This window comes from Mauremys mutica, chromosome 2, assembly GCF_020497125.1.
Source record: "Mauremys mutica isolate MM-2020 ecotype Southern chromosome 2, ASM2049712v1, whole genome shotgun sequence".
Classification (NCBI taxonomy): Eukaryota; Metazoa; Chordata; order Testudines; family Geoemydidae; genus Mauremys; species Mauremys mutica.
The window spans coordinates 70304360-70330561 of record NC_059073.1 but is presented as its reverse complement, the minus strand read 5'-3'; the positions used below and the strand labels follow the sequence as shown (position 1 = coordinate 70330561).

The following is a 26202-nucleotide window of genomic DNA, read 5'->3' as shown; positions in this document are numbered from 1 at the left end:
AGAAAGTGCAGTGAGGGAACTGTATTTGACTTCCAAATTTAATCACTTGCAACCAAAAAAATAAATCATATATTAACTATGCCCCTTCTCATGCCCCAAAGCACTGCAAGGTATTTTTTATATTAACATCACCACAAAAATAAAACCAGTCTACTGAGGTTGTCTACCTATCCCTGACCACACAGTAGTGCTGTTCCTATTTGGAGATGAAGAACTGTATGTGGTAGAGCATAGGTGAGGAGTCTAATAGGAATAAGGGCAGGTGATTAGGGTTAGGAAGTTTGTGTTAGCTCTCCACTTCCCACTGTGTTCCACAGTTTGCAGCAGTAAATCCTTTTCTCCTCTCCCCTGTGGATCTCCCAGAGGAAGAACTTCATGCTAACTTGATGAGTCTCTCCTGGGTTGTTCAGACCCACAGTCTTATCCGAGATGTGCCACTCCTGAGACTACAGATGAGTTTGGACTGAGGTCTGATATTGGAACCTAAGAAGTATTTTCACTCAGATCAAAATGAAATGAGAAGTATTATAATCAAGATACCAAGAGCCAACTTACCTTTTCAACTAGTTCCGTAGCTGTTATATTTGGATCATATGGAATGGGATCTCCAACATATGTGCGAAGTTTGACTGGGAACCCTCCATACATAGGAATGAGTAGCAATCGAGAATTTTCATAGAACCACCTAAAAAACCCTGTGTATTAGAAAAAGGGGAGGAGAGATTTACATTTTGAGAGAGAACCTTAGAAGTCAGTAGAGTCCCTGAATCACAATGAGGTCTGGACTGCAACTAACACATTTTAAATATTATGGGCGTTTGATGAAAGGCTACATAAAGTACGTAAAACAATATGCAGGCCACATAATCTTGAAAATTATTATCTACTCTTACATTACCTCCTGCATATTCATTATCAGGTTAAATGGGTCACCATGTGGAGAACAATTAATGCTTAGTCCAATAAATACATATTCAGATTAGATAACCCAAGTGCACTTCAGTTTACATGACAGTTACTACAGTTAAAAGAGAAAAAAAGATTCAAAATAAATTCATAAGACTAGTATTTCCCAGAAACAGTTGTTTTTGAAAATAAAAATAAAAGAAAACTCCAAGAATTTGAAAAGATGCATAAAAAGTAAATCATACCTATTTTTCCAAATGTCCTATAGCCTTCCCGAATATTCTGTGTAAACAAAGGGATGATGGGCTAAGAAATGAGAAAAAAGAAGTGGTAAGACTTTGGTAAGTTCAGCCTCCGTTTTTGTTTTAAATATTTCATCATCTCTGTAGAGAGGCATTCTGCATCTGTATCATGTGGTTGTAGTCTACTTTACCATCCTATTAAATCGAAATGAAACTGATAAGTTATCATGACTAGAAACTCAAAAGGAGTCGCATGTTTGTCAGGAAAAACTACAGCCAGTTATGTACCAGGTGAGGCTCCATTTTCTGAGATTTCTTAGAACTTATGTCACATGTTGCTGTTATCAGGATGAACACCAAAACAACACTGACAGGATAACATTTAGAAACAGAAAAAATAATTTCACAGATATCAGAATTATTGGTTTCATGAGTTTTCTCAGCATTTTTTTTCATTGCCTAAGAAGTCAGAGTACTAGTGAGTTAGACAAAAAATAAAAAAAAATCATCCACACGTATTATTTTGGTAACAAAATCTTGCAAAAGTTCTATAGATTATGAAATGTAAGAGTCCCACTTTTACTATGAAACACCTGCAAATCTTGGGAAAGGGGACAAGAAAGGATGATCATACGTAACTGAATGTTTCCTTTCTAATGCCTTTAATACCAAATGGTTTTAAGAAACTGTAATATCTCAGAAAATTATTTCCCCTCAAATATGATACAGATTATTGTCTCTCTGACTCACATACTGAGCTAGTATAGGTCACATAACGTCACAGCAGAGGTTCTTCCTAAATAGGGTGACCAGATATCCCGATTTTTGGGTCTTTTTCTTATATAGGCTCCCATTACCCACCCACCCCCCACTCCCTGTCCCGATTTTTCACATTTGCTGGCTGATCACCCTATTCCTAAATCTTATGTGGTGACAGTGTCTTCATTATTGTTGTTATAGATCGAGTGCCAACCATGTACAGACATGGTACAGAACTCTGCTTCCCCTTCAGTTCCTATCCCAAGAGGTTTATCAGAGATATGAATCAGAGCAGAGGTTCTTAAACTTTTTTACAGTATAAACCACATCTTAACAGAGAGTGTAATTCCTGTGAAACATCCCTACAACAACTGCTCAGAGAGAAAAGTAATAATAGTTTAAAAATAACTAAAAAAAGTCACACTATCTGAACTTGCTTTTCATTTAATCTTGTCATCATGCCATCTGTTCCAAATCTCTCGCTCCTCCTGACTAGGCTTCTCTGGCATTAGGTCACCTTCTTTTCTCACTCTGTGTAACATCTTGTCCCTCTCTCTCCTGCAAGTATTGCCTGGCTCCATTCCACCACTGGAGTCCTATTTTTCTGCTTCCAGGTCCTCGCCTGCCTGCAGTTCCACTCCTGCTGATAGTTCTGGTCCTGTAAAGCAGCTCCCATTTCCTCTCCACTTCTTCGGAAGCAGCAGCCCATAGTGGAGACAGCTAAGATGACGACTCCTTCTTTCCTTCTGCTTTTATTTCTTTAAAATGTCTCTCTTTCAACTCATATCTATACAGTTTATAGAAATTTGACTAACAACAGAGAGGAAGGATGATGTTCCCTGGACCACGTTTCATATTCCAAGACACATTGAACTTGTGCATTCATCTTGCTCTTCACCTTTCTTCTGTTACAACAGCTCTATTCTTCATTAGTCAAATGAAGCTGCAGTAAAAAATATAAGCCAGAATACCATATGCTGGATATTGTAACACCTCCGTGACAAAATGCTACGCGTAGCACCCTGATCACGGAGGTTGCTGCAGCACAGAGAAGGCTGCTGACTTAACTGAAAGACAATAACCCATTTCTGGTGGGAGGATTACTGACACCTGGGTGCTAACTGTTGGGCTAATGAGGCTCAGTAACTGGGAGGAACAGGAACCATGGGAGCTCAGAGAGTGACCATGAGGAGAAGAAGGTTGTGTGTTAGTCTCCTCTTGCTGGATACCTGTGTCATGTTCTGTTTTGCTTGGGAACCGAAGAATAAATGTACAGATGGTGAAAGGGAAACCGCATGAGTGAGTTTCTGACAGAGACCATGAAAACAGGCTGGGCAGCACTGCCCACTGGGTAGCTGAAGAGGCACCTTGTGACAACCTAGTATTGTACATCAAAAAACAACCGTACACCTGAGGAATTCTTCATTCTACTCCACTGATATAATATTGAATTTATTGTAACAAGTCATGCTGTCCCCTTTCCTCTTTTGGGAAGGGAATCTACAATCTTTTTTAAAATTTAAAGTTAAATGTCAGTACAAGGTGGGAGGAGACTCATAATTTCCATGTTCTTACTATAGTATATTTGCCTGCTAGAAAAAACAGCCCAATCCTCTTTTGCACCAGTTCTTCCTAAAACTGGCTTAACCAGCCACATGTGGAGTTCCTCTGCCTATGAGGAGTCCTTGGGTGACCCAGAGACATCAGAGCAGCTCTCATTACACCTTCTTCTCCAACCCCCTGCATGAGGGAGGCTGGGTAGCTGGGGAAAAGGAAGCATGACCAGCAGGTGTCTACATCCTGGAGATCCATGGTTGCCATTATGGTCCCTTGAGGCCAAGGGCTGCCTACTTAAAATAGAGCACCCTCAAAGTGTCACTAACGCTGAGGCCCAGTAGCCCCCCAGGGTCAGGAGAGTACCAAGGTAATAAATCTACCTTGGCACCTCTCATGTTGAGGTGCACTGAGCACAGATCAGAAACAGCCAAAGATCTGGGCCAAAATTTTTAAGAAAGGTTTTCAGATTTTGCATTTAATTTGCTATTGTTTATTCCTAAACGTGCCTCCTGCAGGGAGAACTTACCATTTCTCAGTCCATTAATGTTTTTGGTATCATTTATCATTTTCTGTCAATAATTCTGTATTTTCAGGTAATGCCAAATTATATTTTCTAAGTCTCCTTCCACACTGCACTACTTATGTGGCAGTAATTTCAGGGACAACAGTCTTACAGGGGTATATTATGGAGACACAGACATTAGGGCTTATACTCAAGTTTTCCACTTAAAGCAAGGATTCAACCTGTATGCTTTGTATGAAGAACTCCCAAATTTACAGCATGTAACTGTGACGAAAGATTGGGTTTTCTGAGTCTTCAGGTCAATCTGATAATTTATAAAATGAGAAATTAATTAAAAATGGGCCCTTTAAGAAATTTTTTTTTAGTCCCCTCCACTAAAAAAAAAAAGTGTTAGTACTAACCCTTTACATTTTTGAGATGGAAAAACAGGAATTCTCAAAATTGTAGAAGCAGTAGAGCTCTCCAACAGCCCACACAAGGGCATGCTTTGATACAATAATACTGTTAATAGCAACTGTATTCATCATATTTTTATACACAGACGCACCCACTCGCTCTTATGCTATGTATACATAAACTCTGTTCTGGAGCATGAATACAGACTATTTGAGTAAAATTATAATCTCTCTCTAGAATGTAGCTTGCACCATACCATCATTAATTTCAGTTCAGCGCTAGCTTTTGGGTATTTTTTTTTTTATATATTTCCCTACTTCTTTTTTAAAATAGTTAAGCTATCTTTAGTTCAAGGACCCAATTAAAGACCCCTATCACAAAATACCTTTAACATGTGGGTAAGGATCTAAGGGCAAGTCAACAACTGAAATGCTGCATTGGTGAAGTCAGCTGTACCACGGAAGCACTTTAATAAAGACACTCTATGCTGATGGGAGACATTGTAGTTAATCCACCTGCCCAAGAGGCAGTAGCTATGTCTACAGGAGAGGCTCTCCTGCTGATAAAGCACTGTCTACATTGGGAATTAGGATGGATTATTCACATCCCTGAGCAACACAGTTATACTAATGTAAGTCTGTAGTGTAGACCAGACCTAAGGGAAAATTACCAAAAACTGTTTTATTCCATTGGGGAGACAAGGGGGTGAGGTAATATCTTTCATTGGACCAGCTTCTGTTGGTGAGAGAGAGAAGCTTTTGAGCCACATAGAGCTCTTATTCAGGCCTTGTAAAGGTATTCCCAGCACCACAGCAGTCATGGGTGGTGGCTGAAGCTTCCCCTGGGGAACGCTAGCTGCCTATCCTGCCCTCGGCCACACACACTCCAACCTCGGCCCCACTCCTACTCGACCCCAGGCCCGGCCTCCTCCTTGCTCGGCAAACCTGCTGCCACTTGGAGCATCCCTCCTCACCCTCCCACCTGCTGCTCACCACATCCCTCCTCAACCTCCGCGACCGACCACTGCGAAACCTCTTCACCTGCCGCTGCATCCCTCCTCACTCCCTGGTTCGCCACTCACCTCCTCGCCCCCTGGCCTGCTGCTCGCCTCCTTCTAGAGCGAAAAGCACCAGTATTGAAAGCTTCAGTTAAAGAGCTAGTCTCTGTAGCTAGCAGCTGTAACAGACTCATTTTTTGTGGCTTGGGTGCAGAGACAGGCATGTAACACACAATGATCAGTGGGTTAAACATATTTATAGACACACAAGGAATCACTCACCACTTTTGCATCTATGGCCACTTGAGCAAAGCCTTTGCGATTACCCCACAGGAGGTTGTAGTTTTCATCACTAAAAAATGCTTCTCGAGCTCCACCTGGTGAGACAGCCAATAAGTTGCCTTTCTTCAGAATTTTAACACTTTCGTCTCTTCCACTATGCACTGCAGGTAACAGGTTAAAAAGCAGTTCTATTCCTGCAATAAACATAACCAGTGGAGATCAATATGGTACCTCTTTACATATTACTTACACATATTGAAAATAAAACCCAATCAAAAACTCTCCAACGCACACGCACACACACAAACCCCTTCAGCATTTTTTAAGTGTGTCTACATATTACATATCTGATAAAACTGGAGATGTCACAGTCATCAGTAATAAATCCGGTATAAATACTCAGATATAATTAGCAGTTACAGCTTCAACCCACAGTAGCATAGAAATGTACTTGCACTTTCCAAGTGTGGCAGAGTTCCAGCCATAATAACAAGCAGTGCCCATTGGAGAGCTCACGTATCCCTTCCTACCCTTCTTTTCCCTGGTTCCAGAACAATCTAGGGGCCAGGCTATAAAAGGGGCACGGTGATCCACAGCCGCCTCTCTGTAGAGTACTCCAGCAGCAGTAACAGCAGTGCCAAATATAGAGATAAAATAGCCTCTCTACTCCTACTCAACATTCCCGTTTATTCATCCAAGGATCGCATTAGTCCTTTTGCCAGAGCATCACCCTGGGAGGTCATGTTCAGCAGATTATCCACCACGACCCAAAATCTTTTTCAGAGTCACTGCTTTCCAGGATGGAGTATCCCATCCTGTTAGTACAGCCTATGTTATTTGTTCCTAGAGGTATACATTTACATTTAGCTGTATTAAAGCACATATTGTTTGCTTCTGCCCAGTTTATGAAGTGGTCCTCATTGCTCTCAATCAGTGACTGTCCCCTTCATTATTTACTACTCCCCCAATTTGTGTCATCTGCAAACTTTATCATGGATGATTTTATGTTTTCTCCCAGGTCACTGATAAACATGTTAAATAGAATAGGACCAAGAACCAATCCCTGTGGGACCCCACTGGAAATACACCCACTCAATGATAATCCCCATTAACAATTATATTTTGAGATCTATTGATTCATAACTCCTTTCCAAAGCATTTAGAAACACATATGTCATCCTCCTCCCTAAAATGAGGAAGTAATTTGAGTCTATACTACCCACCAGGACAAGTACCTGAAGACTAGTTCTACCTACTTCAGAGGTGGGAAAACTACAGCTCACAGGCCACATCTGGCCCGCGGGCCCCTCCTGCCCGCCCCCTGAGCTCCTGGCCCAGGAGGCTAGCCCCTGCCCCGCTGTTCCCCTTCCCCAATAGCCTCAGCTCACTGCGCCGTCCGTGCAATGTTCTGGGCAGCAGCACAGTTGCAGAGTCACGGCCTGACCTGGTGCTCTGTGCTGCGCAGTGGTGTGGCTGGCTCCAGCTGGGCGGCATGGCTGCCTGTCCTGGTGCTCTGGGAGGCATGGCTTTAGCGCTGCCAGCCACCGGTGCTCCAGGCAATGCGGTAAGGGGATGGGGGAGTTGGATAGAGGGTAGGGGTCTGGGGGGGCAGTCTTGAAGGTGAGGGGGGGTTGGATGGGACTACAGGGGGCAGTCTGGGGCAGGGGTTCTGGGGGCAGTCAGGAAATAGGGAGAAGGGGTGGTTGGATGGGAGCAGAGGTCCCAGGGAGGCAGTCAGGAATAAGAGGAGGGATTGGATGGGGCAGTGGGGGGCAGTCGGGGACAGGGAGTAGGGTGGTGGTGGATGGAGCAGGAGTCCCAGGGGGACCATCAGGGGGCAAGAAGCAAGGGGGGGGTCGGATAGGAGGAGGGGGCCAGGCCATGCCTGGCTGTTTGAGGAGGCACAGCCTCCCCTAACCGGCCTTCCATGCAATTTCAAAAACCCGATGTGGCCCCCAGGCCAAAAAGTTTGCCCGCCCCTGACCTACTGGATGAGGACTTGGAAGCTGTTTGTCTTTCTCTCTCTCCTCATGCTGGTAGTACTTCTCCTTTTCTTCTCTCTTGTATTTATGCTGTTTCTCCTGGTCTTATCTCTCTTGCTCCCGGTCTGCTAGCTGCTGCATTTCCTGATGCAGTTTGTCCCTTTCCAGCTGCAGAGTCTCCTGATCTACTTGTAGATCCATCTCTGATCCCAGTTGCAGTGATGCACTGGATAGAAAAGAGGTAGTGCCTCTGCCAGCCTCTTACCTGCTTCCCTCCAAGAGCTGGCTCCAAGATTTACCCTGCCGGCTGTACCCTCTGCCAGTGGGTTGGAAGTTCCCTGCAGACCGGGACCATTATTCCTCTTCTGTTCATTAGAATACAGCAAACCTCCTAGCTGTGTTTTCATCAGATCCTCAGTGCTGAGCTGCCTTTCTGTGCACAGCTCAACCAGCCAATATCTCCTCAGCTGTTCATAATTCATCTTCCCCTGTCTCTTTTCATAGACTTTCCCAAAAAGATTGAGACTTTTCTCTGCATTTCTCCTTTCTAGGGTACTTAGTTCCACTGCTGTGGAAACTTATGCAATTCACACTGATACAGACCACACACAGCCAACATATGTGTCACAGTTCAGGGCACCTGTATATCCCCTCAATGGTCCAGCTAGGGCACCCACTCTTGAGCTTCTGGCTCCCCAGCCATTGCCTTTCGATTGAGCCATTGGGTGGAGACATGGATCTCTGATCGGGTTATTTCCAGGCTGAACTGTTCCTTGTCTTTACTGTAACCACCCCTGACAAAACACAGGCTGCCTAAGCAGGCTTGTTTTGCCTTCTCTTCAGAGATGGTTAACAGTGTAATTACCACTATTAATCTACCAAACATCTCTTTTTAAGCAAACTTGTTTTAGTCTGAACACAAAAGCAATACAGAGAAAACGTATTAAAAACAGAAAAAGACCTGCATGCGTGCTAATACGCTTACTAGAGATCACTCCAAATCCAATAAGGGCTCTGGCAGGAGCAGTCCTTCAAACCCCACACAGGGGTTTTCCTATGGTTTCAAGTTCATAACACCCTTTGCTCAGAACGGGAACCCAGTCTTTTGGGGCCTAAATAGGCCAAAGTCCTTCCAACCCTTCCCTAAGGATTGGGACCTTCTGTGGAGCACAGAGCCTGTCCGACTGCTGGGTCAGTAGAAGGCCCTGAGTCAGTTTACCACCAGACCATTTAACCAAAAACCCTTCCTTTGTCTCTTGGTCCCTGAAGAATCCAGTTTGAACTACTTTAGGCAAACGTTGCTAGTGGCTGGTGCTTCTCTAGAGATTTTGCAACCTGTGTAATTTTGACTAATCCCTCCATATTGTTCTTAGTTCTGGGGGAGCAATGTTTACCCTTCCCATGGAAATACACGCAATCTCTGCCCCGCGAGGATACATAAACAATTCATTTAATACAATAGGTTCCAAAGATTTTAAAACTTGATGCAGTAAAGTTGATCCAGGATATTTCAGGAGATTACCCTATTTATCACACATCCCATGACTGTGAATATGCAGAGTCCATCTTGAAGAATCGCAGTTACAAGTAACCAATTTTCATTTTCAGAACATTAAAGAAAACCTGCTGGAAGACTACATACAAAGACTTTAGGCAAAATTCACCCTTGGTACAACTTCATTAACTTCAATGGAATTACATCAAGGATAGATTTTATCTTCGGAGTCCAAATGTGCTTGTGCAGTGCAAGTTACTGCTTCCTAACGACAACCTTAACGAGAGTTGGATGCTTCATAGGATTTCTATTTAAGAACAATACAGCAATTAACCACACTCAGAAAATAAGTTTGTTAGAATAGTTTATATTTTAGGATTGCCTCTAAAAGAGCTAATGATAAAACTCGTTAAATGTTGAATTCTTCCAATTTATAACAGTCAATCATACCAATAAAAAGTGAACAGAAAGAACAGTTAATTTTTATGTTAAAGCTACATGCAAAGTTTTTTGAAATCTAGAAACCTTTAGCTATAAGGAAATTCAAAAGACCACAGAGGTTCTCAAATGCTTCAAATTATACTATTTTCTGTAGTGCATACCTGGAAAGCAATTGGTTTAAGTCTTAATATTTATAATAATGTATGTATCTCTAAAATGGTATGAATTAATATCTGGGAATTCAAAATTTTACTAACTCTCTTATTTACAATAAAAATACTTTACCTGGTAACTTAGAAAAGAAGTGATCAACTACTGAGTAACAGAGTCTTCCCGTCTGTATATAAAGATTACAGATAAAGTAGCAGTAGTCCATAGGAAGGGCTCCATGGTAATAAACTATAAGCCCTGGTCCTTCCGGAATTTTTTCCATACCATGAAGCTCATAACCTGTCAAGAGTACAAAGTACAATAGTTTCAATACTAGCTTTATACCAGTCAGCCTGTGATATGACATAAACTCCTTACTAGAGTTGTGGAAACTCTTGACAATATGTGGGGAAGCTGCACCAGGAGTAAGTTTTAGCGTAACAATTAACTCTTGGTTCTGATAGTCAAACATTTCACTTGATAATCAAAATGCAGTGAGAAAATGGCAGCCTTATTCTTGATTTCCTGCATCGCTGAACCATATGTCAGCCCACAGAGGCTGAAAGTATTGGTGCAGTCTTGAGTCATTGTTCTTATTTTTATAATTGTGACCATGATTTAAGAGGAGTCAGAAATCAGGGGGAAAATTCTTACCTGTAAATGGCATTTCTCACCTTCCCACAGTACAATCTAGACTGGCGAGTAGCTGTTTCACGCCTGCCTGGTGTGCCCTTTACACTGCTTTGCAGCTGTAGCTTCCCATCAGGACTGCTCACAAACAGCCTCCAGCATGTAAGTCGCTCCCAGCTATGTCTGTGTGCACTTGCAGCCTGCCAGCCACAGCTAGGCTTTTACCACCCTGAATTAAACTGTAGGGTGACACCAGCATACTCCCATCCCAGATTTTCCCCACAAATGTACGTCTTCTGCTGTCCAGCCTCTCTCTGGACAAGACAGGTTTATACAAAGTCCATCATTCTATTAACAGAAATGATATGCACAAATCTTGTTATCTCAAGTGGAGTTTCCCAAACACTTCAATTCAAACACACTAGTTTAGATAAAACAATAAAACAAGTTTATTAACTACAAAGGAGACAGATTTTAAGTGAATACAAGGAATAAGTCATAAAAGTCAGAAATGGTTAGAAGAAAAATAAAATGCAACTAGTGCCTTATTTAACAAACTATGTTAAATTCAAAGCAAAGTTATTCTTACCACATATTCTCAACAGTCTTACTGACCAAACTCCTTAGGTCAGGACCCCTTCTTCTCTGTAATGGCTGTTTCTTTTTTTCCTTCTAATGAACTGAATTGATGGACAGAGAATGAGACACAAGATTGGGAGGGGTCCTGTGGGGTGTCTGCCCCCTTCTTTTGTATAGCCCTGTCCTCCACTTGAGAAGTAGTTCTAACTGGGAGCATGGTGTCAGGAAAATTGTGTAGATAGGAACCTTTACTAAAATGTACATTTTCTGCCCATGACCTTTTTCCTGCCAATGAATAGCCACTTAGCAGGTAATGGCTCATTGACCTTGTTTATACCTGGCTGATACGTTAGCTTGCCCTTTGTCTCTGAGGAACTGGTCTGACCACTCTCCAAACTTGGAACATGTTTTAGTACCATCATCAGGGCCGGCTCCAGGCACCAGCTTATCAAGCAGGTGCTTGGGGCAGCAACTCCGGAGCCAGGCGGCACTTTCAGGTATTCGGCGGCAATTCGGCTGAGGGTCCCTCACTCCCACTCGGCGCGAAGGACCTCCCACTGAATTTCCGCAGATCGCGATCACTGCTTTTTTTGGGGGGGGCTGCTTGGGGCGGCAAAACCCCTGGAGCCGGCCCTGACCATCATACAATGGAATCTTATAACTTAACATACAATGTTACCACATGTATTTTGCTAGGACAAGAATGACCATCAAATTATGAGTTTTCAAATGATACCTCAGAAGGCATACTTTGTGCCAAGATTATTATAATAGTGTAAATACAGGCATACAGTCCACCACAGTATTCAACTAAAGATCCAGGCTATTCTCTAACTGGAACAAAAACCCATCATGTCACACTTGTATAGTGTGACACTCTGTACCTTGGGGGGACACCGAGCACTCTCATGTTCATTCTTGTAAAATGATTGCGTGGTATCCAATGCAAAGTTTGTCATGTTGGGTGTCTTCAGAAGGCTCATGATGCACTGAGCATTGTTGTTACAGTGATGTTATAGTAATTGTTACAGTAATGTTATAGGTTATAATTTATCTATATAATTATGAGGCTGAAAATGTATCCTCATGGCTTAAAATAAGCCAAGGCAAAAACTCTCCAAGAGCAGAGAGGCAGTTCACACCTCATCAGGGCAGGTACGAGACAAACCCAACCCAGCCTCACAGGAACAAAGGACGCTGGCCTAGGCAGCAACAGAAGGATCTGTCTGAGTGAGTTACTCCCCCTTTCTTCAGTCAGTATTGGACTGCGATGAGGTAATGCTCAACTGACTCTGAAGGGGGAGGGGGCAAAGCCAAGAGAGAAGAAAGAACAGGATAAAAGGGAGAGACGTTTGCCATGCTCTCTCTCCCCCCCCACCCTAAATCTACAGACACCACACCAAGCGACTGAAGCGCTGATTGAAGGGGAGAGCCTGGCTGAAAAGCAACCAGCCAGCCTGTGGTGAGATGCATCTAAGTTTGTAAAGGCATTGAAAGTGTTGCTTTTATTTTATCTGACCAAAACTGACTTGTTACGCTTTGACTTATAATCACTTAAAATCTATCTTCATAGTTAATAAATGTTTGTTTATTCTACCTGAAGCAGTGCGTTTGGTTTGAAGCATGTCAGAAAATCCCCTTGGGATAACAACCCTGGTACATATCAATTTCTTTGTTAAATTGACAAACTCATATAAGCTGGCCATGTCCAGGGGGCATAACTAGATACTGCAAGACGGAGGTTTCTAGGGTTGTGTCTGGGACTGGAGATATTGGCTAGTGTCATTTGGCTGCACAATCCGAGGAGCAGCTTACATGCTAGAGCAGGGGTGGGCAAACTTTTTGGGGCGAGGGCCACATCTGGGTGAGGAAATTGTATGCAGGGCTGGGGCAGGGCGGGTGGAGTGCAGGATGTGGAGGAAGGGGCTCAGGACAAGGGATTGGGGCAGAGAAGGGGTGCAGAGTGTAAGAGGGGGCTCAGGGAAGGGGGTTGGGGTACAGGAGGGGTACGGAGTGCAGGATGGGGCTCAGGGCAGGGAGTTGGGGTGCACGGGGTGCAGGGTGCAGCAGGGAGCTCAGGGCAGGTGGTTGGAATGCACAGGAGTGCAGAAAGGGGCTCAGGACAGGGAGTTGGGTGCAGGAGGGGTGCGAGGTACAGGCAGAGGGCTTAGGGCAGGAAGTTGGGGGGCGGGGGGCAGGAGGGGTTTGAGCTCCAGCCCGGTGCCGCTTACCTAAAGTGGCTCCGGGGTGGCAGTGGCGCACACCAGGGCCAGGGCAGGCTCCCTGCATGCCTGCCCTGTCCCCACGCCACTCCAGGAAGTGCTGCGGCCCCTGGGTGGGGGGGGCAGAGGGCTCTGCGTGCGCACATGGAGCCCTTTGCCTCCCGGCCTGGGGGCTGCTTCTGAGAGCAGCGCCGGGCCCGCAGCACCACCAGGGGTAATCCCGCGGGCCGGATCCAAAGCCCTGAAGGGCCGGATCTGGCCCGCGGGCCATAGTTTGCCCATCCCTGTGCTAGAGGCAGTGTGTGAAGAGCCCAGGAGTGGGGGTTCTCACAGCAGAGCAAGGTAAGGCTGGTTCCCAGAGTCAAGGATTGGAGTGACCTATCAGACAACCGGTCCCGATAATACCAGAGGGGAACATCAAAGGTAGTTATTAGCAACCAATGAAACTACAGAATGTTGAGCATCAATTCAAATGAATAAGCCTTCTGCTAGTTTTCCAGACTTGTGTATGCTAAAGCTCTAAACTAAAAACAAGTCAAACCTAGATGAGACACATATAGATGGGATTTAAAAAAAAATTGCACTCAAGGAAAATCTAAAGTGGGGGAAAATATATTTAGAACTTGAACGTGAAATCATTAGAAAAACAACCCCCAAAACCAAAACAGAACCAGGAAGCCAATGTTCACTGAAAGGATATGTCAAAGACTAGAACAGTAATAAAACAATAGAAAAAGGACCACATAATTAGAATGACTATTAGGCTGGAAGTACAAAGAAAGGCCTAAGTGAACTGAAAAATATCATGTCCTATTAACTGTTCGACTTGACCTAACAATGCACCAGCTCAAGTATCGGCTTTGGAGATGCTGGGTTACTTCCTCCAGCTTCAGACTGGTGGATGACAGCTCAGAGATATGTGAAGGGCCATAGTTTTCCTCTAAACCTTCTCAGTTGTTTCTCAGCCATTTTCACAACTGCAGAAAGGCCTTAGCAAAAATACACTAGAAGAGGTCTGGAACACTGGGGTAGAGCTCAGCACTTGCATAGGCTACTCACTGGAAAGCAATGTGAGAATGAAGAGCTAAGAAGAGGCTTGAGATCAAAGTCTCAATTGGCTTTCAAAAATTCAGTGGTCTCATTGGTCACTTGTGCCTATTCAAGTGTGATGTAAACAGAAAACCCATCAAGTTAGAAATTGGCCTTCTTCACTCAGAGACAGAGAGGATAGATGGAAAAATGTTTTTGGTAGATCAGGGTTTAACATGATACATTTCAGAGTGAGACACAGTTGATGGCTCAGATTCTAATCCTAATCCGTTGCAATAAGATGAGCTGTCATGGAAATTGCTTATCAAATCTACCACATCAGAAAGAACCTATGCTACTGTTTCCCTGTTAGCTTTCACTACCCATATCTTTTTTGATTTAGTACAAAGTACAGTCATGAACATTTATATTGTATTTTCCACATTAGAAGCCCAAAATCATACTTGTCTATACTCTGAAGTGGCTAACTTTTCCCCCAATAATCTACTTTTACAACTAAACCTAATGATTTTCTTTTACATCCTTTAGTTTATTAACTACTATCCTAGTTATTGTTCTTGATGCACCATGAAGTATTTCTGCATTAGGCTGATCATTATTCCTCAATTATGAATCCTAGGACAATTTTGCACACATGGGGCCTAATTCAATAGCCTTTGAAGTCAACATAAAAAGCCCCATTTATTTCAGTGCCCATAGTGGAAAATTCACCTTGAAAGGCCTGCACAAGCCTTTTGCACAACTTAATCCCAAGAGTGGAGCTGCTGGAAAGTGGTAACATAGAAAATGCCACATGGGATTACACCAATGGTCCATCTAGTTCAGTATCCTGTTTCAAACAGTGATCAAGAGAAGATGTTCCAAATCTCCACAATGAACCATTACGGAAAAACATATCTGGAGAAAGAGTTTTGTCTAACCACACAGTTAAAAGTTGGCTTGTGTCCTGAAGCACATGAGTTTATATGCTTAACACATTTTCAGCATCATAGAATTATGGATATCCTTATTCAGATAAAACTGTCTAATCCTCTTTGCCTTCATAATACACCGTGGCACTTAGTTCCCCAGTTTCATGATGCATTGCAAAAATATTTTTTCTTCATCTATTTGAAATGTGTTGCTTTTCATTTAATTTGTGCCTCTCTTCTTGTATTATGGTGAAAATGTAACTTGAAGCACATGATTTACCTTCTTTTTACTGTTCAATAATTTCCCTCTAAACTATATAGTCTTAATAATTTTAATCTTTCATCATATCTTTCATCACGCTTTTCCATGGTTCATCATCTGCAGTGTCCTTTTTGGAACCCATTCTATTTCTACTATATTCCCACTTATGGTTTCAATTTACAAGCAGTGCTGATAATAATCCGTAGGCATGAACAGAGTCCCCACCGAACAGTGAGTGAGGCAGCACTGTCCTGAATGTAGCGTCAGCCCTAGGGACCAAATCCAGAGCATAATGCCTGGAGAAAGTGTGTACAGAATTCCAGGTTGCAGCTCTTCAAAGTTCAGCAACAGGGACCTGCTTATGGCAAGCAAAGGAAGTTGCTACAGCTCTAGTAGATTGTGATTGTACTGAAGTAGGTACAGGAATTTCTGCTAATATGTAACTTTCAACAATACATTGTTTAATTCATCTAGCAAGGGTCCATCTCACATCCAAAGTATATAAAATAAATTCCTCCTTATCAGAATGTGGCTTTTGGAAAGATATCGGGAAATCAATTCTCTGATGGATATGAAAAGAAGGGATTTGCAACAAATATGATGAATCAACATATGAAATTACGTGTTCTTTAAATCGAGAATTGTGAACAAATTGATAACCAAAAGTGAAGGGATTATGGAAGCCAAAGTTAACATGCAGAACCAAAACTTCTGAATGTATTTGTTAAGGTTCCTTAAATCAAAAATTGGATGGAACCCCCCATCCTTTTTCTGCACCAGTGTCAGGCCCCACGGGTATTGAAACCAGGGGTCCTGGGAGTTATCTCACTCCAGTCCTCCACCTAGCAGCTCACAGACAGCATCTGGGACTGGGGTCCATGAACCCCAACTGGGGCATAAACCACATCTCTACACTCCGATGAGGAGAGCTCCAAGGCTCCTGATTGGGCCACAATCACTCAATCACTGTAGAATAAATATAAAATTCAAGTCAGCTTAAGTTTGGTTAAAGGAATGTATTGTAAAGAAGGCCCCTAATTTGCATGTAAAAGAAAGGCCTTGAAAAGAATTAGTTATAAGGCCAGACAGAATGAAGCAGGGTTCAAAGAATAACTAATGAAATAAAGGGAAGTTTCTAAATAAAAAAAAAAAGGCTTCTGACCAATAGGGGTGATTGCAGATCATTTTAAATAAGAGAGAATCCGTCTTAGAAGGAGCCAGCACGGACCTTCCCACCCAACACACCAGTGTTATCTCAAAAATTAGGGTCTATGTGAACTCAGGTACAGTGGAAAAACTGGTGGTCAGCAAGAAGGAGGGGGTGAGATAGGGAAGAAACAGAAAGGGAGAAAGGAAATTTTAAATCTTATCTGAATTAAAACTGGAAATAAGGGTGAACGGTCTCAAACTGGATTTTAGCTGAAGTCAGTAATTGGCAATGACATCCCTTGTTTGTGAAAGGATATAAAAAAGTAAACTCTTAAAGGGTTCATTGCCAATACCTGCCTGACCACGTTGAAGCCAACCAATATGGATCTACGCACCCCTGAGTTTAGCCCATTTATAAGTATATTGATTAAGTGCTTATAAATATTATGTTACTGTTTAGATGTAGTAAATTGCTTATTATTTAGGCTTTTTAGGCATGTTTAGAGCAATTGTATCAATACCATTTGGCTCTGAATTTAATAAAGGAATTTATGGTTAAATTAGTGTTGTAATACACTGCCTAAAAAATAATTCCAACAATCGTGCGATCAAATCTGAGGTCCAGTGTTTTGAGACAAAGATGCCATGGAGGCAGCAGGTTGCTTAGATATAGGCCTTGATTTAAATAACCTCTTCTTATGTTGGCTCTGGAAGGATCTCAATTAGTGGTACTGCTGACGCCTTAGATTAGGCAAAAAATAAGATGAAGATGACTTGGGACAGAATTGCCTCTGATAACGAAAAGTAGTAGTAGAAGGTCTCCTCTTATCAGAAGAAATCAAGCCCAGAAAATGGGCTGTCGATCTTGCCTCCTTTAGCTAGTCCAGCAATTCATCTGTCTTTTCTCTGAGAAGATCGTCCCCTTTGAAGGACAGATTCTCTAGTTTAAGTCTGGTATCCAGGGCTAGAGAAGAGCAGCAAACCCAAGCACGTCTCCTCATAGCAGGAGTCAATGTTCTAGCAGCGGAGTCTGTGGCATCAAAGGAAGCTCTGAGTCCTTAGCCACATTCTGGGGAAAGAGTAACATTGTCCTGCTACTTCATCTGAAAGAAAAGAACTGAGATCTCCAAACCAGTGACGCTTGCCCAAGGAACAATCAGAAGCTAAACAGTGAACTTCAGCTATCACCATCACTGCATCCTTCAGAACCAAAGATGGAGCTGGAACCGAAACTGGAATGTGGCCAAAGCCAAAGACTTAGATTGTATCCTGCGTTGGATCTGATGCCATCTATCTCCCTAACGGCCAGAGCTGAAGGTGAAGATCTAGATTTTAGAATCGCAGCAGTTCTGTAATATTGGCTGGAGCTGATAAATTCGAGGCATGGGATCTGGCACTGCTAACAGTGGCTGATTTGTCCTTAGGCCTCTTTTGCTTGTAACTGTAACAGCCAGAGCCAAAGACATGGACAGAATCACATCCAATGCAAGACTCAAATTCATCCTGAAGAAGAGACTGGAACCAACCAGGATTTCGAAGCCGTGGAGGCTCTGTTGGAATTGGATGGATCCAAGAAGTTTGATGCATAGGATACAGCACAGCTGAGAGTAGCCATCTCATCTCTCGACTTTTTCCCTGGATGCAAGACAGCTGAAGCCAACCATGAGGCCCTCGGTTCTGACATAGGTAGCTTCAGAGGTAGTAGTGGGAACCAAATCTGGACCTCATGGCGCTCCAGTTCCTGGAGCACTTCAACTGTTTTGACTTACTGGAAGTCACAGGAGTCAAGACTGGCCTCTTGGACCTTGGATCCAACAACTGTCCAGATCCAGAGGGATGAGAAGGAGCAGCTGTAATTGAGTCTCTCTGTCCTTGCAGACTCTGAGTCTAAGAGTCTGGCAAATAGAACACCTAGAAGGAGAGCAGCCCTTTCCCATGCACTTGAGGTACCACATGTGGTCGTCAGACATGGGGAAGACAGTGGGGCATAAAGCGCACCTCTTGAATCCCACCTTCTTCCTCAGCTCTGCCATAACCTGGAACTGAGCTACGCACTAACTGACTATACCTATACTAACACTAACTAGCTACAAGAAAGAACACTTCAAGCAGAAAGGACTCCCGATCCAAAGAGACTGGAGCGGTTCACTACCATCCAGGCATGCGGTTCGAAGGAACTGAGGTGGTGAAGAGCTCAGGTCACCCCACCCCTTATATCCTCACTCTCAAAGCAGTTGGAGATGTTTACGCATACAGGCGGGGGAGGGGGAACATGAGTGTGCTCTCAGGTACACTGTTAGGAGAGGGTTCTACTTAGACACCACTAGGCAGAGCAATACCCATAAGTGAGAATATACAGAGCCACCCGAAGAACTATATGGTCAGTAATCTTTCATCATGTTGAATTTTTCTATGCCTCTAATCATCTGCAATAGCCTCTTTGTAACTTTTCTATTTCTGGTATATCGGTTTTGAGAAGAAGAGGCAACCATAATGTAATGTACGTAAGAACATAAGACTGCTGCAGAGGAGCATGTGGATCGGACACAGACTTCTCTTAGGGGAGAGTCTAATGATAGAGAATCTACAGGTTATAGTCAGGAGCAGAGGATGGAAGAGGATAATGTAAGGGCCAGATCAGATGATAAACAGTCACATAAAAAAGAATCTGGCACATCAGAAAAGGGCAGACAAATAAACAGAGGACAAGTTTTTAAAGTGCTTATACACAAATGCTAGAAGTCTAAATAATAAGATGGGTGAACTAGAGTGCCTTGTGATAAAGGAGGATATTGATATAACAGGCATCACAGAAACCTGGTGGACTGAGAGCAATCAATGGGACACAATCATTCCAGGGTGCAAAATATATTGGAAGGACAGAACAGGTCGTACGGGGTGGGGGGAGTGGCACTATATGGGAAAGAAAATATAGATTCAAATGAAGTAGAAATCCTAAGTGAATCCACATGTTCCATAGAATCTCTATGGATAGAAATTTCATGCTCTAATAAAAATAGAACATTAGGGATCTATTATCGACCACCTGACCAGGAGAGTAATAGTGATGATGAAATGCTAAGGGAAATTAGAGAGGCTATCAAAATTAAGAACCCAATAATAGTGGGGGATTTCAATTATCCCCATATTGACTGGGAACATTTCACTTCAGGATGAAATGCAGAGATAAAATGTCTCGATACTTTAAATGACTGCTTCATGGAGCAGCTGGTACGGGAACCCACAAGAGGAGAGGCAACTCTAGATTTAATCCTGAGTGGAGCGCAGGAGCTGGTCCAAGAGGTAACTATAGCAGGACTGCTTGGTAATAGTGACCATAATACAATAGCATTCAACATCCCTGTGGTGGGAAGAACAGCTCAATGGCCCAACACTGTGACATTTAATTTCAAAGGGGGGAACTATGCAAAAATAAGGGGGTTAGTTAAACAGAAGTTAAAAGGTACAGTGACTAAAGTGAATCCCTGCAAGCTGCATGGGCGCTTTTTAAAGACACCATAATAGAGGCCCAACTTCAATGTATACCCCAAATTAAGAAACACAGTAAAAGAACTAAAAAAGAGCCACCATGGCTTAACAACCATGTAAAAGAAGCAGTGAGAGATAAAAAGACTTCCTTTAAAAAGTGGAAGTCAAATCCTAGTGAGGCAAATAGAAATGAGCATAAACACTGCCAAATTAAGTGCAAAAGTGTAATAAGAAAAGCCAAAGAGGAGTTTGAAGAACGGCTAGCCAAAAACTCCAAAGGTAATAATAAAATGTTTTTTAAGTACATCAGAAGCAGGAAGCCTGCTAAACAACCAGTGGGGCCCCTTGATGATCAAGATACAAAAAGAGCGCTTAAAGACGATAAAGTCATTGCGGAGAAACTAAATGGATTCTTTGCTTCAGTCTTCCCGGCTGAGGATGTTAGGGAGATTCCCAAACCTGAGCTGGCTTTTGTAGTGACAAATCTGAGGAACTGTCACATACTGAAGGGTCACTAGAGGAGGTTTTGGAATTAATTGATAAACTCAACATTAACAAGTCACCGGGACCAGATGGCATTATCCAAGAGATCTGAAAGAACTCAAATGTGAAGTTGCAGAACTATTAATTAAGGATTGTAACCTGTCCTTTAAATCGGCTTCGGTACCCAATGACTGGAAGTTACCTAATGTAACACCAATATTTAAAAAGGGCTCTAGAGGTGATCCCGGCAATTACAGACCGGTAAGTCTAACGTCAGTACCGGGCAAATCAGTCGAAACAATAGTTAAGAATAAAATTGTCAGACACGTAGAAAAACAAACTGTTGAGCAATAGTCAACATGGTTTCTGTAAAGGGAAATCATGTCTTACTAATCTATTAGAGTTCTTTGAAGGTGTCAACAAACATGGACAAGGGGGATCCAGTGGACATAGTGTACTTAGATTTCCAGAAAGCCTTTGACAAGGTCCCTCACCAAAGGCTCTTACGTAAATTAAGCTGTCATGGGATAAAAGGGAAGGTCCTTTCATGGATTGAGAACTGGTTAAAAGACAGGGAACAAAGGGTAGGAATTAATGGTAAATTCTCAGAATGGAGAGGGGTAACTAGTGGTGTTCCCCAAGGGTCAGTCCTAGGACCAATCCTATTCAATGTATACATAAATGATCTGGAGAAAGGGGTAAACAGTGAGGTGGCAAAGTTTGCAGATGATACTAAACTGCTCAAGATAGTTAAGACTATAATGTAATATTCAAAATTAGAGCATGCCATCCAATCTGTGTACACTGCACAGATATTTCCATTGAGTTGTACACAATGACACCTAACTCTTTTTCCTGAAGGACTTCTAAATTGGTTTTAACCATTCACATAGGTGCCGACTCCATGGGTGCTCTGAGGTTGGAGCACCCATAGGGAAAAATTAGTCAAGCTCCCCTCACCCTCCGCCCCACCTCCTCCTTCCACTCAGGCCGCCACCGAACAGCTGTTTGGCAGCATTAGCACACTCCAGGAGGTAGGGGATAGGGGAAGGAGTGGGAATGTGGCGGGCTATGGGGAGGAGGTGGGGCCGGTGCAGGGATTTGTGCAAGGAGTTGGAATAGGGACAGGGAGGAGGCGGGGCAGGGACTTTGGGGAAGGGGCAAAGTGGGGAGAGAGCTGGGAGGCAGGGGGGTGTCGAGTACCCATACGAAAGAGGGGAAGTCGGTGCCTATGATCATTCGTATGCATGAGCAACATAGTTCAGACTGCCCCTTCATTCATTTCTTTATGTAGAATTATGTCAGAGGTCTCAAACACGCGGCTCGCTTCCAGTCACCGCCCCCCCCCAAGCTCCCATTGGCTGGGAACCGCAGCCTGGAAGTGCGGCAAGTAGCGTGCAGAGCCCTGCATCCCCCTCCCACAGGGGCCACAGGGTCATGGTTCCAGCTACTTGCAGGAGCAGGGAGCCGAAGCCCTCCTGCATCCCACCCCACAACTCCCTGCCCTGAGCCTCCTGCCTGCACCTCAATCGCCTGCCATGAGTCCCCTGCTACAACCCAACCCCCTGCTGCACCCCAACTCCCTGCCCTGAGCCCCCTGCCTGAACCTCAACCCCCTGCTGCACCCCAATTCCCTGCCCTGAGCCCTCTGCCTGCACCCCAACCCCCTGCTGCACCTCAATTCCCTGCCCTGAGCCCCCACCACATCCTTCATGCACCCTCTGGGGGCAGAGAGGGGGCAGAGTTGGGGTGGGGACTTCAGGGAAGGGGTTGGAATGGGGGAAGGGAAAGGGTGGGGCCTCATGGAAGGGGTGGAGTAGGGGCAGGGCCGGGGCAGCGGGGGGTGGAGGGGAAGAGTGTCAGTGATGCAGCCCTCGGGCCAATGAACTAGCCCTCATATGACCCTCGTGGTCATTTGAGTTTGAGACCCCTGCTCTCTGCTGATCTGACATGAGTCAGTGCTTAAGTGACAGCAGTAATGGAGTGGGGAGCAGGGTAGGAAAGGTTGGAGGTGGGCTCAACATCCTATATAAATGGCATCAAGGAGCAGCAGGAAGGATTCAATCACACACGTATATTAAATAGAAATATATTCAAATCAGGGTGGATAAAAATCAGTTTTAATTAAGATGCATCATAGCTCAAAGATATCATGGAATAGGGATTATAAATTCTAATTCTATAGTAGGAGACAATATATTCATGTAATGTTTAAGAAAAGTTTTGTAAATGAGTTCCAATAGTTCATGGATTAGGGATCCAATCTTATGAGGTTCCAGGGGCTTTGGTATAGATTAGTTAGGTTAATCTTTCTATTACCCACTGGGACTCAGTGCTAAGTCTAGAAGATACCATTAGAGATGCTTAGTTTTGCATTTCTCAAACTGTGGGTTTGTGTCTCCAGAGATAACATGCTTGTTAACAGCAAAAAAAGTTTTAAAATAAATAAATAAATAAATATAGAGATGAGAAATAATAGACCTCAACCCTATTGTCCCTCTTCAAATTTGTGTACAGAGTCAATCCCTTACCTCTCTCTAAAAGTGCAAAGTTTCAAAAAGTTCAATAAATAGAAGATTGTTGGGGCAGAATAGATCTGGACAAGGAGAAGGAGTCTGAAGATAATGTGAGAAGGGAGGGACAAGCAGTAGAAACAAAAGTGAAATTGTTTGAGCAGCATATTCCAGAAGTCTTGAGGTCTTTTTGAGTGTAGCCTTCATTGATTTGAGACCTGCCATACCATTCTCTCACTATAAGGGAAAACCCACAATGGCAGCATGGCATAAAAGAGACCCGGTTTGGGAATATTTTAATGAAGTTCCTCTACTTGTGGGTAAAACAGGCATGCATGCAAAATGCAAACAATGCAACAAAGAAATGCAAGACCTGGTTGCCCGAATGAAACAACATCATAAGAAGTGTTCCTTCTCAGGAGGAAGCTGCGTTGAAGATGATTTAAGGAACCTGTCTGATCACGCAGGATCTTCAGGGTGTTAAACTTTTTTATTTCATACTTCTTTAAGGACTGCCTGTCTTCCTTCTGTACTATTCTTGAATTCTCATGTTTGACCAAAAAATATAGTTGTTACTCTACAATACTATTATTTAGATGCAGTTTTAGATAAATAGCTGAAAGGCAGATCTTTAGATTTTATTTAGATAAAAATCTGAAAGGCAGATCTTCCTTTTACAATTTCACCTTTAAAGTAGTACTGAGTGTCAGTGAATGCAATTAGTAATACTAAGTGAGCAGTATTGTAATAATAATTAAATAACTGCATTGACTTATTTTGTTTAGAAGAATCCATTCTCAACGTATAGGATTCTGAAGACTATCCACCTTCAAGATCACCATCATTTTCTATAGTTTCAGAATTATCTGCCGATGATAGTGTTTCAGTCACATCATATATGGCACACAGCCACAATACATCACCTGTAGCAAATTCTCCATCATCCAGAAACAACCATAGATAAGTTTGTGATAAGAACCAGCAGATTACAAAAAGAGGTAATTGATGAAAAAGTTGCCTGGTTTGTTTATGCAACAAACTCTCCTTTCCGTACGATTGAGAACCTCACTTCATTAACATGGTTCAGTCATTCAGACCAGGATAAAGCCCACCCAACAGATGTCCCAGGCAAATTGCTGGATAAAGTGTATGAAAGAGAAACTGAGCAGTGTGCAAAAGGTCTAGAGGGTGAAATTGTTAACCTGAGTCTTGATGGGTGGAGCAATGTCCCACAATGATCCTGTTGTATGTGCTTGTGTGACAATAGAACAATTGATACATCAGGAAATGCAAACACAGCAGAATACTTACAAAAAGTAGCAGTAAAAGCTATAACAAACTGTGAAAAGAAATTCAAATGTAGTATACAGCCTGGTCACAGACAATGCTGCAAATGTATCTAAGATGAGAAGAAATTGTTTAGAAGAGAGTGTGGAGAGTCCCAAGCTAATAACATACGGTTGCAGTGCTCATTTGATGTACCTCCTAGCCCAAGACTTCAGTGTTCCAGAAATAAAGGCTAATGTTGTTGAAATTGCAAAATACTTCCGTAACAGCCACTTTGCAGCAGCTGCTCTGAAAGGAGGAACCAAGCTAATTCTCCCACAAGACATACGATGGAACTCAGTAGTGGACTGTTTTGAGCACTATATCAAGAACTGGCCTAATCTGATGACAGTTTGAGAACAAAATTGTGAAAAAATAGATGGCACTGTCACAGCCAAAGTTCTCAACATTGGGCTTAAAGAGAAATGTTGAACACATGCTGAGTACCCTGAAGCCTATTTCTGTAGCCTTGAATAAAACGCAGGGAAATAGTTGTTTTATTGTTGACACTGTTGAAATTTGGAAAGAACTGAGTGAGGTCTTAAAAAGAGAAATATACAACAGTTAAATTACAAGCATTAAAAAAACGAATGGGACAGGCACCATCTCCAGCTCATTTTCTTGCAAATATTCTCAATACTCAGTACCAGCATCAAACCTCAACTGCTGAAGAAGAGGAGTTGGCTATGACATAGACATCCCAATGCCAACTATAATAAATTTCAGAGTTAAGGGTGAACCATTCAAGAAATATATGTTTGCTGATGATGTTTTAGAGAAAGTCACACCAGTGAACTGGTGGAAGTCACTTAAGCACTTGGATTCAGAGACTGTTGAAGTGATAATCTCACTTTTAACAGCAGTAGCTTCTTCTGCCACTGTAGAAAGAATATTTTCTTCCTTTGGACTAATTCCTCCCAAATGATTTCTCAATTTGGAATCTGAAAAAGCAGAAAAGCTTGTTTTTCTTTTCCAGATTATGAACAAACAGGAAAATGAAGGTGAAGACGACTGAGTTAGCTGCAGAAGCCAATATTTTAAGTTTCTCATGTTGACCTGGCTGACATGGTCAATTTAATTTGTGGGGTTTTTTTTTAATATTTCATTTTACTATTTTAGTTAAACAATATTAACAAAGACAAACCTTACTGAATGTTTAACTAAATTCAAAAATTCATATGCTTGTTTTGTTAAAATATTATGTGTTTGCTGTTAAAGAAAAAAGTCCAGAATACATAACATTGTTGTTTTAGTTAAACAAAACAATTTAAATGTATCTCTGGTGATGTTCTCCTCCTCTTACAGCATGGCAAGAAAATCTTCCAAATATTAATGATTAACCTGTTGAACTGGACAAAGTTCACCTCCCATTGACTTCATAAATATCTGCTTCAATTACCTTTGATAAATGAAATAAGCAAACAATCATTCATTTTCTGATATAGCTGTAAAAGTAATCTGAAAAGTTTTCAAAATAAGTCACTTTAAAAATGTATAGTGTGTACCTTCTAAAAACAAAACCCACATCTATCTATCTCTGAATTTTGAAGAATATGAATTAAGCTTATAACAACCAACAAGAATGCACTTTTATGTAGAAATCCATGATTAAATAGAGTCTTCCTGACTAGTGATTTAAATCATAATTTAAATAAAATCCACCCTGATTCAAATTAAATATTTTGTTTGGCATATACAAGATCAGTAGCAAGAACTGCACAAACGTTCCCTCGGATTAAAGGAAGAAATCAAATAATAAATTCACTATAAATTCAGAAATGCAGAGCAAAGGGGGAAAAAAAAGAGTCCGAAAATAAAAATAATCCTAAAATAAAAACTCACATGTCAAAATTAAAAA

The 26202-nt window shown here is 42.4% G+C and overlaps 2 protein-coding genes across 5 annotated transcripts in view; both read right to left on the bottom strand.

Moving 5' to 3' along the window:
* The window catches only part of LOC123364663 (transmembrane protein 68-like), a 108733-nt gene that overhangs the window by 75043 nt on the left and 7488 nt on the right, over window positions 1-26202 (bottom strand). The window lies entirely within an intron of this gene.
* LOC123364664 (transmembrane protein 68-like) overlaps window positions 1-26202 on the bottom strand; it is a 41260-nt gene that overhangs the window by 7578 nt on the left and 7480 nt on the right. For 3 of the 4 annotated variants that reach the window (XM_045006964.1, XM_045006965.1, XM_045006963.1), the window contains exons 3-6: window positions 9866-10030; window positions 5663-5856; window positions 1152-1212; window positions 556-695 (exon numbers count right to left, since the gene is read on the bottom strand). In XM_045006964.1, the coding sequence (XP_044862899.1) occupies window positions 556-695; window positions 1152-1212; window positions 5663-5856; window positions 9866-10030 (560 nt within the window). Of the gene's footprint in view, window positions 1-555; window positions 696-1151; window positions 1213-5662; window positions 5857-9865; window positions 10031-10384; window positions 10440-26202 lie in introns of those variants that run through there. The other variant, XM_045006966.1, reaches the window with a different exon arrangement.